The sequence below is a fragment of the Thalassophryne amazonica genome, chromosome 4 (genome assembly GCF_902500255.1).
Source record: "Thalassophryne amazonica chromosome 4, fThaAma1.1, whole genome shotgun sequence".
In the NCBI taxonomy this organism is placed as follows: domain Eukaryota; kingdom Metazoa; phylum Chordata; class Actinopteri; order Batrachoidiformes; family Batrachoididae; genus Thalassophryne; species Thalassophryne amazonica.
In genome coordinates, this window is record NC_047106.1 from 133564309 (window position 1) to 133582065 (window position 17757).

At 42.1% G+C, this 17757-nt stretch overlaps 1 protein-coding gene across 1 annotated transcript in view; it reads left to right on the top strand.

Annotated features, from left to right (window-relative positions):
- Positions 1–3189: 3189 nt before the first annotated feature.
- The window catches only part of LOC117508773 (THAP domain-containing protein 5-like), a 30198-nt gene continuing 15630 nt past the window's right edge, over positions 3190–17757 (top strand). The window contains exon 1 of the mRNA XM_034168604.1: positions 3190–3330. Within this exon, the coding sequence (XP_034024495.1) occupies positions 3263–3330 (68 nt within the window). The 5' untranslated portion in view covers positions 3190–3262. The remainder of the gene's footprint in view (positions 3331–17757) is intronic.

Below are 17757 nucleotides of genomic sequence, written 5' to 3' on the forward strand. Positions count from 1 at the left end.
GAGATTACGTAGACCAGCCCAGTCAAGAAATGGGCACATTGTTTCAAAGTGGGGGCTAAAAAACAAACACTTTTTGACTATTCATTTGCCTCATGTTGCATTCTGTCAATGGGTAAAACAAATCTGGAGCAGCTTTTTTTTAGAATGTCTGAGCTGCTCGGCAGACGGTTGTACCAAAGATCTGTAATGAAAATGATTTTTTTTTTTTTTTTTTTTTTTAAATGAGTGAATTATGGATCGTGGCATTGTACATCTGTCCTGCACACACAGCTTAGAGCGTTGTGAAAGGAGCTGAGAACAGCATGTTGGTCAGTATTTCTCACAGCATCCCCCCCCCCCCCCCCCCCACAGGATTAAGAAACTTTATCCCCCCCCCCCCCCCCCCCCCCGCCAAAACAAAAAAGCTATTTGATGATTTAACCCCAAATCCACTCTGATGGATGCTTTTTCATTTTAGTTGTGTATTTAGCTGGTGCAGTCATGTAACTGGTACTGTTAATTTTGCACTGCTTCCTGAGGTGGAAGAAACTGCTGCTGTCTACATGTTCATCCTCGACCGCCATTGGGCCACTTGCTTGGCAGCTCCAACACTCAGCTCTCCAAGTTACACTGATGCACTTCAGCCTGCAGTACGTGTTTAACAGTGACTTACCCATATGTGGATTTGTTCAATACACAAATTTCCAGAATGCAGTCCTGTCTTCAAGCACACAGCTGCATTGTTCAATGCCCTCAACTTTTTAGAGAAAAGTACACTGATGTATATGTATATATACTGTATCATTTAAAGTCCATGTAATGTTTGAGAAAATTATTGAATTAAAAAAAATCCAATCCAGTGGATTTTTTTTTTGTTTTTGTTTTTTTTTTTTTAAATGGAAAAATCAAGTTGGTGTCTGTTGGCATAAATATTTTTTCATTTACAGTTAATGTCAGGCTTTATGGTCAGTTTTTTTTTTTTTCTGACAGTTAAAAAATGTTTAACATTTTCTTTACTCTGAAATTGCTGCTTCAACATTGAAAATTTCCAAAAATGTTGGCATATTTACTCTGAAATCACGAATTGTTATATATTAAACAATGTTTTCTCATTTGTGCAATGGGAAGAGTATTTTATGAGGTGAAAGGTGCAACATTTCATCTTTCACTTCAAGAAATATATTCTTTCCATTGCGAGAATGAGAAATCACTCAGTATTTATTTTAACACCTAAAATTGATGCTTGCCATTTTAGAGAATATATAAAGTTGACTGTGTGTGCGTGTATGTGTTTGCTATGCACAGCCACGATAATTAAGCAGTCCACATCAAACTTGTTATGGTGACTGGGGGAACCAAGGGGGAGCTCACTGTGCCCCTTAGGCTGAAATGTTACATGCACACCCACACTTGTGGTCAACCTTGTATATTAAATCACGACCTGCTCACTGGAGCCCTTATTTTCGTACTTCACGTGGTACTCATGTCAGGTAGCAAGCATCACACTTTACTTAATACGTAGTAGCAGCTGACTAAGGTGTACTTTACAATCCGAACAGGCCAGCATGTGCTTTATCAATTAAAATGTACCTGCTGTGTATGGCATGCCAGAGCATTGCAGTGATATGACATGCTGTCACCTTATCATTCACTTGAGTCTCATGAATGTCACAAATTGCTGTATGAAAATTAATAACATGCAATGCAATTTACTACACCTTAAAGGTGTAGTGTGTAGAATAGGTAGCTCAGCTAGTTAATTAAACAAGCGAAAAGGGACTTCCTTTTTGGTGTGTGTCACTGGTACTTTGACATAAAGAGGTTCCAAACAGTCCAACACAAACTTTAAATAGCTATCCAATCCAAAATTGTTCTTAGTCAACTTGCAAAAGCAGTCGGATAGTTCAAAAACAAAACTGACGAAGTAGTTCATACCTGATGCTGTGTAAGAACAAATCCTGCCATGTTTGTTTTGAAGATGAGTGCTGTCGCCGCTAGTGTGCAATACCCCAAAACATATCGAACCAAAATTGCATAGTAAATGGAACACAATGGTAAAAGGTACGAATAATCCATTTCATGTGATGTACAAGCCACCTTTCAAATGACAAGGATTTATTTATGCTTTATATATGTGTGTGTGTAATGTAATTTTTGACAAAGTGTTGAGTATCATCTGGCAAAACTATCCAATTGTAAACCCCCAGTAAAAACTGGAAAAATATCAAACAAAAGTTTCTAAAGAGGGCCTGGTCATATTTTTATGACGTCACGAAACACGTTTATGACACGTGAATGAGTTTCAAATCAAGGTTCATTTCTTGGCGCTTCGTGTGAGTGACAAAACGCGTGGAGCTCACTGATTTGTAAAGTCTGGATTGGTGGCGTCCCGGAAGTGAATAATCTACCATATTGTCTCTCCCAAGAATAAAGTTTTATTTTGAAATCTTGCGAGTGAACAATTGCGCTCCCTGCTACAAATTAAATATAAATGGATATATGAAAGGTGTAAATTGCAGCTCTAGAACAACGTGTGATACAAGTCGTGAACATTACTTTGGGTAAAATCAGACAAAATAGTGTGTGGTACATTTTACATGTCATAAAATAACTGCACAACGTGTCATAACATGATTAAACACGCACTACGTGCACAAGAAGTATGCAATAAAAACGAGCATAATCTCTTAAAATGCGTGTAATTCTGCGATGCACAGGCGATGTTTTGGGTGAGGTGATATGGCGGACAGTGACTTGATTGGCTGAGCTCTGGCACCGCCCACACGACAACGCTCAGCACGTTGCACTTAAGTGAACGGGTGTCGAAGAATGGTTCATTTATTGGTGCTTCGTGAAGCCAGTGAGCCATCTGCTAGCCAAAATGTAAAACATTAAAAGCTGTAAACCCCTAAAAATGTTGTGTAACTCGTTTAAAGCGCTGCTAACCTATTTAAACTGAAGATTAAACGTGAATGGAAAAAAATAATTCGTGTTCTTCCTATTATATGGATTGTAGACCAACGAATGGAAATGTTTACACACTTAATATAATGTGGCACTGTAGCTCCGCACATCTCAGTGACGCTTAGTTAAGATAAAACTTCGATTTGGGGGACAAACAGCAGTCTTTGAGAGCACGATGACGCCACACATCTCACAATACATAGTTCGAAACGCGCCTTGATGACAGACTTCCGGGTCGGCTCGGCTCATGTTTCGAAGCTTTTTCGAAGGTTTCATGTGAGCAGCAGGAGAAAGTAGACAGGTGTACCGGCTGCCTGAGATGCCAAAATACTGCTGTGTTCCCAACTGTAACAACGCTGCTAACAGCGACAGGAGGAGCTTCTATAAGTAAGACACGTTCTTCTACCAACTTTAGACAACAACCGTGACTTTGGCTAGACCAGAGAAGCGTTGTAATCGTGATTTGTCTTTGTGTCGTTTTGACCTTTGAAGCACTTTGAATGGTTGTTTGAGGCTCACAGTACGCGATCAGAACTGCACCTGAAGCTCAGGTGACATGTAGACTTGAACATATGATGACGTCAACTCAGCCCTGTGGAACAAGAGCTGGAACAATATGACAACGTTTATCAGGAAGGAAAGTCCTCTTTAACTGAAATCGAGTACACATTTGGCACAGTTGCTCTTAAACAGGCACACAGGCAGCAGAAGTGGAAGGGCTGGTGGGGCTGGCGCCCCCCCGACCAAATTTGAACTACAGCCAAGTTTAAAAATTTTCATAAAACAGCCCACATAAGGGGTTGTTATTACACACAATAGCCAGCAGACAGTTTTCTGTGTTAATTGTTACTTACTAATCAGGATATGCATTACTCTGTCTTATTTATTCTCGAGGTCGGCGCCCACATGACATGGTGAAGTGGCCAATTGTAACAATTTACATACCCAATACTTTTGGATAAATATTTAACTTTGTCAAAGTATCAGAAATCTGAAAAACATTCACTCAGAATTTTATTTATTAAACACCTAAAACTTTAAAATCTTGGGTTCAGATATACAAGTCAGATTTTTAGTGTTTCTAACAGAAATGCATAACATGGCATAACATGTAGCCTATCTAGTATACACAGAGTACAATAATAAGTACAGTACATTTATGGAAGACTTATTTTTAGAAATTTTCTATTTGTCTTCTGATTTGGCTGTAACGTTCACAGTTTTTGGACACGTAGCATTAGTGAAGGTTACAAATGATCTTCTTATGGCCTCGGACAGTGGACTCATCTCTGTGCTTGTTCTGTTAGACCTCAGTGCTGCTTTTGATACTGTTGACCATAAAATTTTATTACAGAGATTAGAGCATTCCATAGGTATTAAAGGCACTGCGCTGCAGTGGTTTGAATCATATTTGTCTAATAGATTACAATTTGTTCATGTAAATGGGGAATCTTCTTCACAGACTAAAGTTAATTATGGAGTTCCACAAGGTTCTGTGCTAGGACCAATTTTATTCACTTTATACATGCTTCCCTTAGGCAGTATTATTAGACGGTATTGCTTAAATTTTCATTGTTACGCAGATGATACCCAGCTTTATCTATCCATGAAGCCAGAGGACACACACCAATTAGCTAAACTGCAGGATTGTCTTACAGACATAAAGACATGGATGACCTCTAATTTCCTGCTTTTAAACTCAGATAAAACTGAAGTTATTGTACTTGGCCCCACAAATCTTAGAAACATGGTGTCTAACCAGATCCTTACTCTGGATGGCATTACCCTGACCTCTAGTAATACTGTGAGAAATCTTGGAGTCATTTTTGATCAGGATATGTCATTCAAAGCGCATATTAAACAAATATGTAGGACTGCTTTTTTGCATTTACGCAATATCTCTAAAATCAGAAAGGTCTTGTCTCAGAGTGATGCTGAAAAACTAATTCATGCATTTATTTCCTCTAGGCTGGACTATTGTAATTCATTATTATCAGGTTGTCCTAAAAGTTCCCTAAAAAGCCTTCAGTTAATTCAAAATGCTGCAGCTAGAGTACTGACGGGGACTAGAAGGAGAGAGCATATCTCACCCATATTGGCCTCTCTTCATTGGCTTCCTGTTAATTCTAGAATAGAATTTAAAATTCTTCTTCTTACTTATAAGGTTTTGAATAATCAGGTCCCATCTTATCTTAGGGACCTCGTAGTACCATATCACCCCAATAGAGCGCTTCGCTCTCAGACTGCAGGCTTACTTGTAGTTCCTAGGGTTTGTAAGAGTAGAATGGGAGGCAGAGCCTTCAGCTTTCAGGCTCCTCTCCTGTGGAACCAGCTCCCAATTCAGATCAGGGAGACAGACACCCTCTCTACTTTTAAGATTAGGCTTAAAACTTTCCTTTTTGCTAAAGCTTATAGTTAGGGCTGGATCAGGTGACCCTGAACCATCCCTTAGTTATGCTGCTATAGACGTAGACTGCTGGGGGGTTCCCATGATGCACTGTTTCTTTCTCTTTTTGCTCTGTATGCACCACTCTGCATTTAATCATTAGTGATCGATCTCTGCTCCCCTCCACAGCATGTCTTTTTCCCGGTTCTCTCCCTCAGCCCCAACCAGTCCCAGCAAAAGACTGCCCCTCCCTGAGCCTGGTTCTGCTGGAGGTTTCTTCCTGTTAAAAGGGAGTTTTTCCTTCCCACTGTAGCCAAGTGCTTGCTCACAGGGGGTCGTTTTGACCGTTGGGGTTTTACATAATTATTGTATGGCCTTGCCTTACAATATAAAGCGCCTTGGGGCAACTGTTTGTTGTGATTTGGCGCTATATAAAAAAAATTGATTGATTGATTGATTGATTGATTGATTACTCCATTTTCTCAGTCACATTGTCTGCATCTTGGTTTTTTAAGTTTGTTTTTATTGAACAAAAAGAAACACACCAACATTCATTCATTCATTTTCTGCCGGTTATCCGGGTCCTGAGTCGTGGTGGTAGCAGGCCAAGCAGCTCCTCCCACACTTCCCTATCTTTGGCCAAGTCCTGTAACACTTCCCAGGGGATCCTGAGATGTTTCCAAGCCAGCTAGGAAACATGATCGTTACAGCGTGTCCTGGGTCTTTCCCAGGGTGTCTTCCCAATTGGGCATGCCTGGAATACCTCCCTAGGGAGACTACCATTAGTCATCCTCAGCAGATGCCTGATCCACCTCAACTGGCTTTTTTCAATGCAATGAAGCATCCCTCCCTCCATACTCCCTTGTGGATAGTCGAGCTTCTCACCGTGTCTAGGAGTGTAAGTCCAGATAACCCAACAGAGGAATCTCATTTCCACAGCTTGTATCCGTTTTGTTCTTTCAGTCACTACCAAAAGTTCATGACCATAGGCGTAAATAGAGTGGTAAATTGAGAGTCTCGCTTTCTGGATCAGCTACTTCTTTACCATGACAATCTGGTACAGCATCATCACGCTCCAACTTAACCCTACTTGTGAACAAGACCCCAAGATAGTTAAACTCCTCCACTTGGGGCAGTATCTCTCCCCTGACCCAGAGGGGACAGTCCACCCTTTTCCAACAGAGGACCATGGTCTCAGATTTTGAGGTGCTGATTCTCATCCCAGTCGCTTCACACTCGGCCTTGACCCTGCTCAGTGTGTACCGGAGGTCACCGCCTGATGAAGCCAACAGAATGGGACGTTCAAGACACTGTTCAGAAGAACAGCGTAGTTTGATTAAAAGTTGATTGGAGAGGGGAAAACGTATACGCAGGAGCAAAAAATTATAGGCTGTTCATCTACAATGATCTCCAATGCTTTAAAATGGACAAAAAAAACAGAGACACATGGAAGAAAACGGAAAACAACCATCAAAATGGATAGAAGAATAACCAGAATGGCAAAGGCTCACCCACTGATCAGCTGTTTGAACATAATAGTTTTGACTTTGTATCGTCAACAGCAGATGCTACTATTATTGTGAACACCCCCTTTTCTACTTTTTTTTTTTTTTACTAAGAGCCCAATTTCATAGCCTTAAGAGTGTGCATATCATGAATGCTTGGTCTTGTTGGATTTGTGAGAATCTACTGAATCTACTGGTACCTTGTTTCCCATGTAACAATAAGAAATATACTCAAAACCTGGATTAATCTTTTTAGTCACATAGCACTACTATTATTCTGAACACTACTGTAGGTGTGAATGTGTTTGTCTATAATGTGGCACTGCGATAGACTGGAGTCCTGTCAAGGGTGTACACCACCTCTGGCCCTATAACTACTGGGAGAGGTTCCAGCTTCCCAGTGAGCCTTAATTGGAATACGTGAGTATTGAAAATGAATTAATAAAAAAAAAAAAAAGATTCCAGGGGACAACACCAAAGTGTAATAATTTAACATTAACTATTTACATACAGATTAAAAATACAACCCCAATTCCAATGAAGTTGTGATGTTGTGTGAAATGTAAATAAAAACAGAATACAATGATTTGCAAATCCTCTTCAACATATATTCAATTGAATACACCACAAAGACAAGATATTTAATGTTCAAACTGATAGACTTTTTTGTTTTTGTATCAATATTTGCTCATTTTGAAATGGATGCCTGTAACACATTTCAAAAAAGCTGGGATGCGGCAAAAATAGACTGGGAAAGTTGATGAATGCTCAAAGAACACCTGTTTGGAACATTCCACAGGTGAACAGGTTAATTGGAAACAGTTGAGTGTCATGATTGGGTACAAAAGGAGCATCCCCAAAAGGCTCAGCAAGCAAAGATGGGGTGAGCATCATCACTTTGTGAACGACTGTGTGAAAAAATAGTCCAACAGAACAATGTTTCTCAATGTTCAATTGCAAGGAATTTAGGGATTCCATCATCTACAGTCCATAATATAATCAGAAGATTAGAGAATCTGGAGAACTTTATACACGTAAGCGGCAAGGCCGAAAACCAACATTGAATGCCCATGACCTTTGATCCCTCAGGTGGCACCGCATTAAAAACCGACATCATTGTGTAAAGGATCTTAGGAACACAGGAATACTTCAGAAAACCATTGTCTGTTAACACAGTTCATCGCTACATCTAAAGTGCAAGTTAAAACTCTACCATGCAAAGCAAAAGCCAAACATCAACAACATCCAGAAATGCTGCCGCCTTCTCTGGGCACAAACTCATTTGAAATGGGCAGATGCAAAGTGGAAAAGTGTGCTGTGGTCTGATGAGTCCACATTTCAAATTGTTTTTGGAAATCATGGATGTTGTGTCCTCCAGACAAAAGAAGAAAAATACCATCCAGATTGTTACCAGTGAAAAGTTCAAAAGCCAGCATCTGTGATGGTATGGGGGTGTGTTAGTGCCCATGGCATGGGCAACTTACACATCTGTGATGGTATCATCAATGCTGGAAGGTACATCCAGGTTTTGGAGCAACACATGCTGCCATCCAAGCAACGTCTTTTTCAGGGACCTCCCTCCTTATTTCAGCAAGACAGTGCCAAGCCACATTCTGCACGTGTTACAACAGCGTGGCTTCGTAGTTAAAGAGTGCAGGTACTAGACTGGCCTGCCTGCAGTCCAGACCTGTTGCCCATTGAAAATGTGTGGCGCATTATGAAGCGCAAAATATGACAACAGAGACGCCGGACTGTTGAACAACTGAAGTGGTACATCAAGCAAGAATGGGAAAGAATTCCACCTACAAAGCTTCAACAATTAGTGTCCTCAGTTCCCAAATGCTTATTGAGTGTTGTTAGAAGGAAAGGTGATGTAACACAGTGGTAAACATACCACTGTCCCAGCTTTTTTGAAACATGTTGCAGGCATCCATTTCAAAATGAGCAAATATTTGCGCAAAAGCAACAAATTTATCAGTTTGAACATTAAATATCTTGTCTTTGTGGTGTAGAGGATTTGCAAATCGTATTCTGTTTTTTACATTTTACACAATGTTCCAACTCCATTGGAATTGGTGTTGTAAAATAAAGAACCACTCCGAATTATGTTAAAATGAAGAAAAAATAATACATGAAAATGTTTCCAAAAATTAATGGTTTTTATAGGTTTTCTATTTGGGGAGTGTCAAATACACTGATGTTATGTATAAACAGACACAAAATAATTTCTATAATATAAATTAAATTATTTCCAAAATAAAGGAAATAAGTCCTCTGGAAATAAAACACAAAACACAGTTCATAACAGTATCCGAGTTTAATCTTGTCAAACTTTGGTTGGATAAAATCTGTGTATAATTTTAAATGATTATTTAATTTTCTATACCCGCTTATTCCAATCAAGTATCACAGGGAGGCTGGAGCCTATTCCAGCAGACATAGGGCGAGAGACAGGGTGCACCCTGGACAGGATGCCTTTCTGTCACAGGACCACATATAGACAGTCCATTTAGAGTCAGCAGTTCACCTAATATGCATGTCTTTGGAAGTGGGAGGAAGCCGGAGCACCCACATTTGTGTACACAGTAGGGTTATGACAAATCTCAAATTTATTAGCCTGGGGTTATAAATGATGAACTTTTACCTAAAACTCACAAAAATGACTTTGGTTTTGCCAGACCTTGAAAAAAAACCTCCCGCACCTAAGACAGTTTCATATTTCACATTAAAACACCTCGCGGCTCAAACACTCTTTATTATAACGTCAGTTTTACATACAATACACATGAGGAATACATGAAAATGAATACATATAGCATTTGTAGTGTTTTTAATAGTGTTTCAGATTTATGTATTAGTGTTAATAAATTTGCTGTTAAGATATTTGTCTGTTTTGCAAGTAGATGGTTCCTTTTTCCAGTGAGTAGAGAAGCATTTCACAGCTTTGGTAGGTTTGGATATTGCTGACAGCAGGTCTTCATAATCCGTCTCTGAATAGTGTTGGTTAGAAAACCAGGCCCACGACAATGTAGTTGCAATGAAATCACAAGTTACCCTCAGCTGTTCTCGCCAATTTGGAAGAAGGAAAAATGCAGTAAGTACAAAAATTCCTAGTGAGTTCCACCTGGCACTGTGAAGTGATGGCAGCTTGTGCCATTTGATGCGAGACCATTTTTCCTCTGTTTTGTAAAACTTGTATGCTTCACAAAGCTCAAAAAGGAATTTAAAATCATGTCTCCAGCCAAGGTTCTCATACTGTGGTATCCCTTCTGTGCCCATGTATGCATTTTGCAAATCATCATACTGTTCCCAAAATCTCATCATTAAACTCGCAGTTAATGTTAGGTGACCGTGACCATATAGGAAAAAAGAAGTCCAACACATGTCGCAGAACAAGATCAAGAATGTGGTGTTGGCAGCCGATGTATTGAGGTTCATTGCATCCCTTGTCTCGAAATGTTCTCTGAAGCCTGGCTACAACACCATTTTTGTGACCAGTATTGACTGCTGTTGTGTCAGAGATGATCATCTGAATACTGTTCCATACATTGTACTCATCAAGCAGGTCCTATCTTGGTATATAGATGTCTGCAGTGGTTCTACTGTCACAAGCCAAAATGCCAAGTTGTAATGTTCTTCTGTCATTTTTCAAGTACACAACTTGGTACTCCCTATTGTCATTTTTCTTACCATCAAATTGCAGACAAATTTTTTTGTATATATTTTATTTGTATATATTTTCTTGTTATTTCTTGATACTTCTTAATTCTTTTCTTGTTACGTTATTTTAAATAGTATTGTGTAAACTCGTATTTTTTAAAAGTGATGTGGTGCTAGGTGCGGGAGGTTTTCTCATGATCCAATGAAATAAACTTCGTAAAAGTTCATCAAATGCAACATCAGGAAAATTAAAGTTTTGAAAAACGTTTTGTAGTCATAACCCTAGTACACAGTACTCAGGACAGATGTGGACTCTTACACTGTTGTTATGTGAACATGGCTGTGAAAATTCCCCTGACTTTAGGCAGAAAAAAGCACTCAAAATAATAATAAAGTAAAAAACATTTAGGGTCTGCTCCTTTCTCTGCCCCTGACCGTCTACATCTGGAGTTGGTCCCAAGGTGCCGGGCTGTGGCTGCCCACTGCTCCTAGTGGTTAGATTGTGTCTAACTGTAATTAGGATGGATTAAATACAGAGGACAAGTTTCCTTGTATGCATGTATGTGGGTGATTCTTTAACTACGGGCACTATTGGCCTTTCCACCACACCATTGCCTTACAATATAAAGCGCCTTGGGGCAACTGTTTGTTGTGATTTGGCGCTATATACATGTGCTCTGATGTCACTGTTTATCTCCATAGAAACTATCCAAACAATCTTTCATACAAACTGTTTAAAGGGACATTACAGTGTTGTGGTGGAAATTACGGCAATAGTGTGGGACAACCACATTTTGTTTAAGAAAATCACAACAGTTGTATGACATTGAATACCCCAATTATGTTTTGATTATTTTACTGATATTTTATTCAGAGATATTTTAAAACATTAGAAAAAAAAATTTCTTTACCATTCATTTTTATCATTGAAGATCAAAAGTTTGGGTGTGGGACAAGCACAAAACGGCAATATTTGCATATAATGATGCTGAAAAAAGGTGAAAAAGTCATCATAGACTACTAGAACAAATTTCTTAACACACTTTCATTGTAAAGATAACTATAAAAGTGTGAAATTTCCCCTTTTTTCTGTTTTTCATACAATATGATCAAAGGACATAATAAGTGCCGGTAGTCTAAGAATCGTGTGTGTGTGTGTGTGTGTGTGTGTGTGTGTGTGTGTGTGTGTGTGTGTGTGTGTGTGTGTGTGTGTGTGTGTGTGTGTGTGTGTGTGCAATGACAATAAAGATTATGTTCTATATAAAATAATGATAAATGCTAATTAAAAATATTTGGAAAGCCACTCACGGACTTGCAAAAGATGTCCAGGGGGTGCTATACATCAGTATTGCTGTCCCAGCTCGTGAATGTTGTCTCCTCCAGTAAATGACCACACAATCCTCCAGTGGCACCGTGATGCGCTGTTCCATGTGTGCACAGGCTTTGTGATCCTCTGGAAGTGCTCCAATAAAAAACAAAAAAACAAAGGCAGAGTCTTGCTGTAGTCCCCATTCAGTGAACAGGTGATGTCCAGCACGCTGTCCACGCACTCACGTCGGGTGTGCATCAACAAGAAGCATTAAACTTAAATCCACTTCTGTCCTCACCATAATAAATAAATTAAAACACAATAAATCCGGTGTGTCGCAGACTGAACAGCCTCCCTTAAAAATTGATCCGCCCTGCCTTCACTGCGCATGCGTGATTTGGGACCACAGCAGCTTGTCTGAGACCTACCCTCTACACCCAGAACGATTAAAGGGAATAATGTAATTATTAACCATCAGATGACAAAGTAAAACCTCTTAAATCGTTGTAAAGTCAGTTTTAAGCAGACACGAGGTCATTTTAAACAGAAATGAGGCGATAATCGCCTCATTTTGCTACTGCTGCTGTGGCACTCTGATCAGTCCGCCGTCTTTTGTCACGAAATAATGTTGAATTTATGTGGAAATGATTGTTGTACTAAAGCTTCATATATCTTTCGTTCAGATAGATGATGACTGGAGTTTTAAGAAGAAACGAGGTGATAATCAGTGGATCGCAGATCACACTTAGAAATGATGACACTAATGCTCCGAAATGACCCATGCGCTGTGAAGGCAGGGCGGACCAATTTTTAGGAGGGACCGTTCGGTCGGCGACACTAGCTTGTGAAGCTCGTGCGTCCAGCCAAGCGTGCCAGTGCATGTCGAATGTGCACACACCAGAAGCATTAAACTTAAGTTCCACTTCTTTCCCCAGCAAAATAAATAGACACAATGAATCTGGTGCATGCAGCACCTGTGTCCAGCCCAGCACGCTCGCGCACATCGGGTGGGTGTCAGCCGGCTGCAGAGCCGGAGGCTACTGGAGTGTTCAGTCGCTTCCAGAAGCGTTTTTCCTCTCTGACCATATAAAAGGACATGTGCGTGTCAACCCTTCACAAGTTGTCTCACATGTTGTGCATGTTCTGAATCGCAGAGACTATGTGTTGAGATGTACGAGGTACCGCCTGAGGATTTGGCGAGGGAGTTCATCATGGTGATTTTTTTGGTTTGTTCAAAAATCAAGTGACATGTGGGCGCTGCCCCACAACTGAAGTGAGGGGATGGTGAATGGCTACGAACCTCGCACCGAACTGTGCAAATTTCCTCACGGATGCTGTTCGCAGGCTGTTGGAGTCCACTGAGATACTAGCCTAAGGAGTACAATTATAATAGTGCCAAAAAAAAAAATATATATTTTTATGACTTAAATCTTCAAAAGTCCAGTGGCTGTAAACCCTTAGGGCCCATTCACACATAGTATGAATGTGGTCGAATTGCGCATGAAGCAGGAATTGGATGCAGTACATGTAAAATCGTAGCTGCCTCCAGTGCCTCTTACACCTGTTGCTACAACTGTTTGTGCACACCAGCGGCTGAAAGACAAGAGTGTGCCCTGTGAGACCCCATTCTATCCCTCTCGGCGCAGGTGTCGGCCAAATTCCAGGTGGCCATTTGCCCTAGCACAAAAACAGTCAGCAGACGATCACTTTCGAGCTGGCAGTGAAATTTGTCTAAGTGCCTCCACGACTGTGGAGTTGCCAAGTACGCATGTGGCATGCCAGAGTGTCAGCTTTCCACACAACACGTGCATGTGTTTCGCGTGCTCCCCCTAATACATGACGTGCATGTGGTTCGCGCTCTCCACAGGCGAGGGGCCTCTCATCTGATCACAGAGTGACACCTTGGTCTGTGTACTGAGCGGACGGGGGCGTGGCCGGCTGCCAGCAGCTGTTGAGGCATCTCTGGTCCTGAACATCACAGCTGCAGAACACGCATCGTGTTTTAACAGACTCGCGTGTGTGTGTGTGCTTGCTGTCCTCACATGGAAATACATAAAAACATATATCGCTTTTGTAACGGGCTGGAGAAATGGATTATCAGTTCATGTGGACATGCAGCAGGTGATCTGAATGTCACATCTGTCTGACAGGACACGCGCATGTCCTGTGAGCGTGCAAGACTATATGACAAGCCAACAGTGTGACAGATATGCCATTTTCAGTCACGTATCAGCAGAAATATGCCGTAACAAATGCCGTTTGGTCAGTTATCATGGTGCTATTTTTTATTTTTTTTTAATGTTTATCTGCTTGTTGGATTTTAGCCATTTCACACTCATGTGATTGTAGCGCAGTGGTAAAGTTTCCGTCTGCTAATCATAGCTTTTTATAAATTGCAGGTTTGAATCCCAGAGTGGCATTTATTTTTTAATTAACCAGGGTTATTTAACCGCGGGGTTCTGTATTGTGTCCCCTTTTATTTATTATTTATATCAACCCAGTGCTATTCACTTCCCCCATTCCTTCTGCCCCCATAACATGCTCTCTTCCTGAATTGTCACTCCCAACTTTGGCATTCTTATCTCCCATCACTATGACAATATCTCTTCTGGACACCTTATCTAGTACAGCTTGTAGTTGTTGGAAAAATAATTCTTTAATCTCTTCTTCTGCTACATTGGTGGGGGCGTAACACTGTACAATGCTAACTTTCTGGAACTTACAGAAGAACCATGCTGTAAGTATTCACTCGTTGACTGGTTCCCATTCCATTAGGCTTCTGCTGGCCTTCTTGATCAACATGAGTCTAACTCCATTCCTGTGCACACCCTCCTCATCTGATGGTCCCGAGTACAGTAGCTGGTGGCCAGATGCTAGATTGACCTGCCCCGATGATGTCCATCTCACTTCACTCAATCCGAGGATCTCTAGCCTGTACTTGTCCATCTCTCTAGCCACTTGGGCTGCTCTTCCAGTTTTGTATATTGTTCTCACATTCCATACTCCAATCCGTGAGGCATTCTTGGGGGAAAGAAGATTCTTCTGCAGGTCAGCTTCTTCTCGAAAAAAGGTTTGGCTGGTCCGCTTCATACGCTCTCCTCCTGGTTGTTCCCATTGAGCCTTCCTTGAATTTTCTGCAGTGTCGGTTTCTGTAACAGCAGTCTTTCTACGAGGTGGGGTTGTTAGCCCCACGCTCAACCTCCAACCTGGAGTGCCAGGGGAACCTTATTTCGGAGTTTTCACTCTCCTAGATGGACTGCCTGCCAAGGCTAATGAGCGCCATCTACCCGTGTTTGAAATCAGTGTTTTCCCTCTGCTAGATGGACTGCCTGCCAAGGCTAATGAGCTCTGTCTACCCAGGTTTGAAATCAGAGTTGTCCTTCTTCTAGGCTATGTGGGTCCATGGCACCTTCTTCTGTATTATCCGGTGCAACTCCCCAAAGGGAGGGCTTCTCCCATCCACTATCCGGGGGACGTGCCCCTACGCCGTATAGCCCCCAGCGCGAGGAACAATGGAATGGGAAGGAATGGTAACAGTCAACGAGAATGGTGAGTTCTTTGTGGATTTCTGCGAGATGAATGACCTCGTCATCAGAGGGACAGTTTTTCCACACTGAAATGTGAACAAAGTGACATGGAGATCACCAGATATGACCATAGAGAACCAAATTGGCCACATTGCAGTTTCAAGAAAATGGAGACAGACCCTACAAGATGTTTGAGCATGCAGAGGAGCTGACGTTGGATCGGATCACACTCTTCTAGTGTGCAAGCTGAAGACCAAGATTGCCAGAAGCAAAGAGACAGGACCACAAATGCACCTGCGCTTTGACACTACAAAGCTGAAGACAGAGGACAGGAGAAAGGAGTTTGCCATCACACTGACGAACAGATTCCAGGCCCTTGCAGATCTAGAGGACGGCTCACTGGAAAAGATGTGGGAACGGGTGAGAAGCACTTTTGACGCAACCGGCTGAGAAAACCGGCTTGGACGTCGACAGTGACAGTACAAGCCTTGGATTTCAGATGACACAATCAAGAAGATAGAAGAGAGACGAGAAACCAAGCACAAGGTGATTCAAGCCAGGACAACAGCCCAGAAGCGACACCTGCAGCAAGAATACAGTGAGTGAGACAAAGTAGTGAAGAGAAGTGCAAAGAAGGACAAAAGAGACTTTGTGGAAGGACTAGCCACCCAGGCTCAAGAAGCAGCAGAGAAAACGACATGAAGACCCTCTACAACATCACCAGGCAACTGGGAGGCAGGAAAGCCAACTCAAACCGCCCAGTGAAAGGAAAGGTTGGACACATCCTGAGGAAGCCTGCAGAGCAACTGTACAGGTGGAGAGAGCACTTCAGTGAACTACTCAGTGGCACCCCATCACCACACCCCCGCTCATTGAAGAATGCCAAAAAAAAAGAAGACCTGGAAGTGAACCTAGGACCAGTCAGCAAGGAAGAAATCATCCAAGCAATCAGAAAGACAAAGAGTGGTAAATTACTCAGACCAGACAACATCTCACCAGAAGTTCTCAAGGCAGACACAGCGGCTACAGCAGGTATCCTATTGGACTCATTTCAAGAAGCATGGGACAAGGAAGAAGTACCACAGGAGTGGAGTAAGGGCTACATTATCAAACTACCGAAGAAAGGAGACCTGAGTGAATGTAAGAATTGGAGAGGGATTCAGCTGCTGTCCCTGCCCAGCAAGATCGTCACAAGAATCATCTGGGACAGGATTCAGGCAACTGTGGATGGGAAACTAAGAGATGAGCAAGCAGGATTTGGAGCGGGAAGATCGTGTGTACATCAGATAGCCATGCTACGCATCATCATCGAGCAGTCCCTGGAATGACAGTCTCCACTGTACATTAACTTCATTGACTTTAGAAAAGCTTTCGACATGGTGGACAGGGAAGTGACATGGAGAATACTGAGGCACTACGGCATTCCTCTCAAGATGGTCAAGATCATCCGGAAACTGTACGAGGACACCGCCTGCCACGTCATCCACAACACCAGTATAGCAGAGCCCTTCACAGTCAATATTGGAGTCCGTCAGGGATGTGTGTTGTCACCACTCATCTTCTCTCTTGTAATTGACTGGGTGACGAGGACAGCAATGACCCCCACCGCGTGGGATCCAGTGGACACTCATGCACAAGCTTGAAGACCTGGGTTTTCGCAGATGACATCAGCTTGCTGGCCCACTCCCTTCAACACATGCAGGAGAAGACAGAGAGCCTCCGCAGCACTGCAAGGAACACTGGCCTGGATATCAACACTGAGAAAACGAAGACAATGAGAGCCAACAAAAGACAGACAGAAGCCTGGATGAACAGCAAATTGAAGATGTCAACAAATTTACCTACCTGGGAAGCATAGTCTGCTGACAGGAGGTACTGACAATGACATTAAGGTCAGGATAAGCGAGGCAAGATTCGCATTCACCACCCTCAAACCCATCTGGAAAAGTACCAACATAAATTTTTCCCACCAAATTGAGACTGTTCAATACCAATGTGAGATCTGTGCTGCTGTATGGCTCGGAGACCTGGAGACTGACCAGAGGGCTGGAGCACAAGCTGCACATCATCATCAACACATGCCTGCGACAGATCCTTGGCATCAGATGGCCCGGCAGAATTGCCAACGAAGACCTTTGGTGCAAGACCAAGTACAGACCAGTCGGGGACATCATCTGGACACAAACGTGGAAGTGGATCGGTCACTCTACGCCGTGGCCCGAACAACATCACGCGGCAAGCATTGGATTGGAACCTACAGGGGAAAAAGAAAAGAGGGCGGCCAGTGACAACTTGGTGCAGGACCCTGTACAACAAACTGAAGACCATCAAAACTGTCCTGAGGAGAGGCAAAGCGGGCAACCCAAGACCGAACACGCTGGAAAGCTGCAGTGGAAGCCCTTTGTTCCACTTGGAACCCAGAGGATT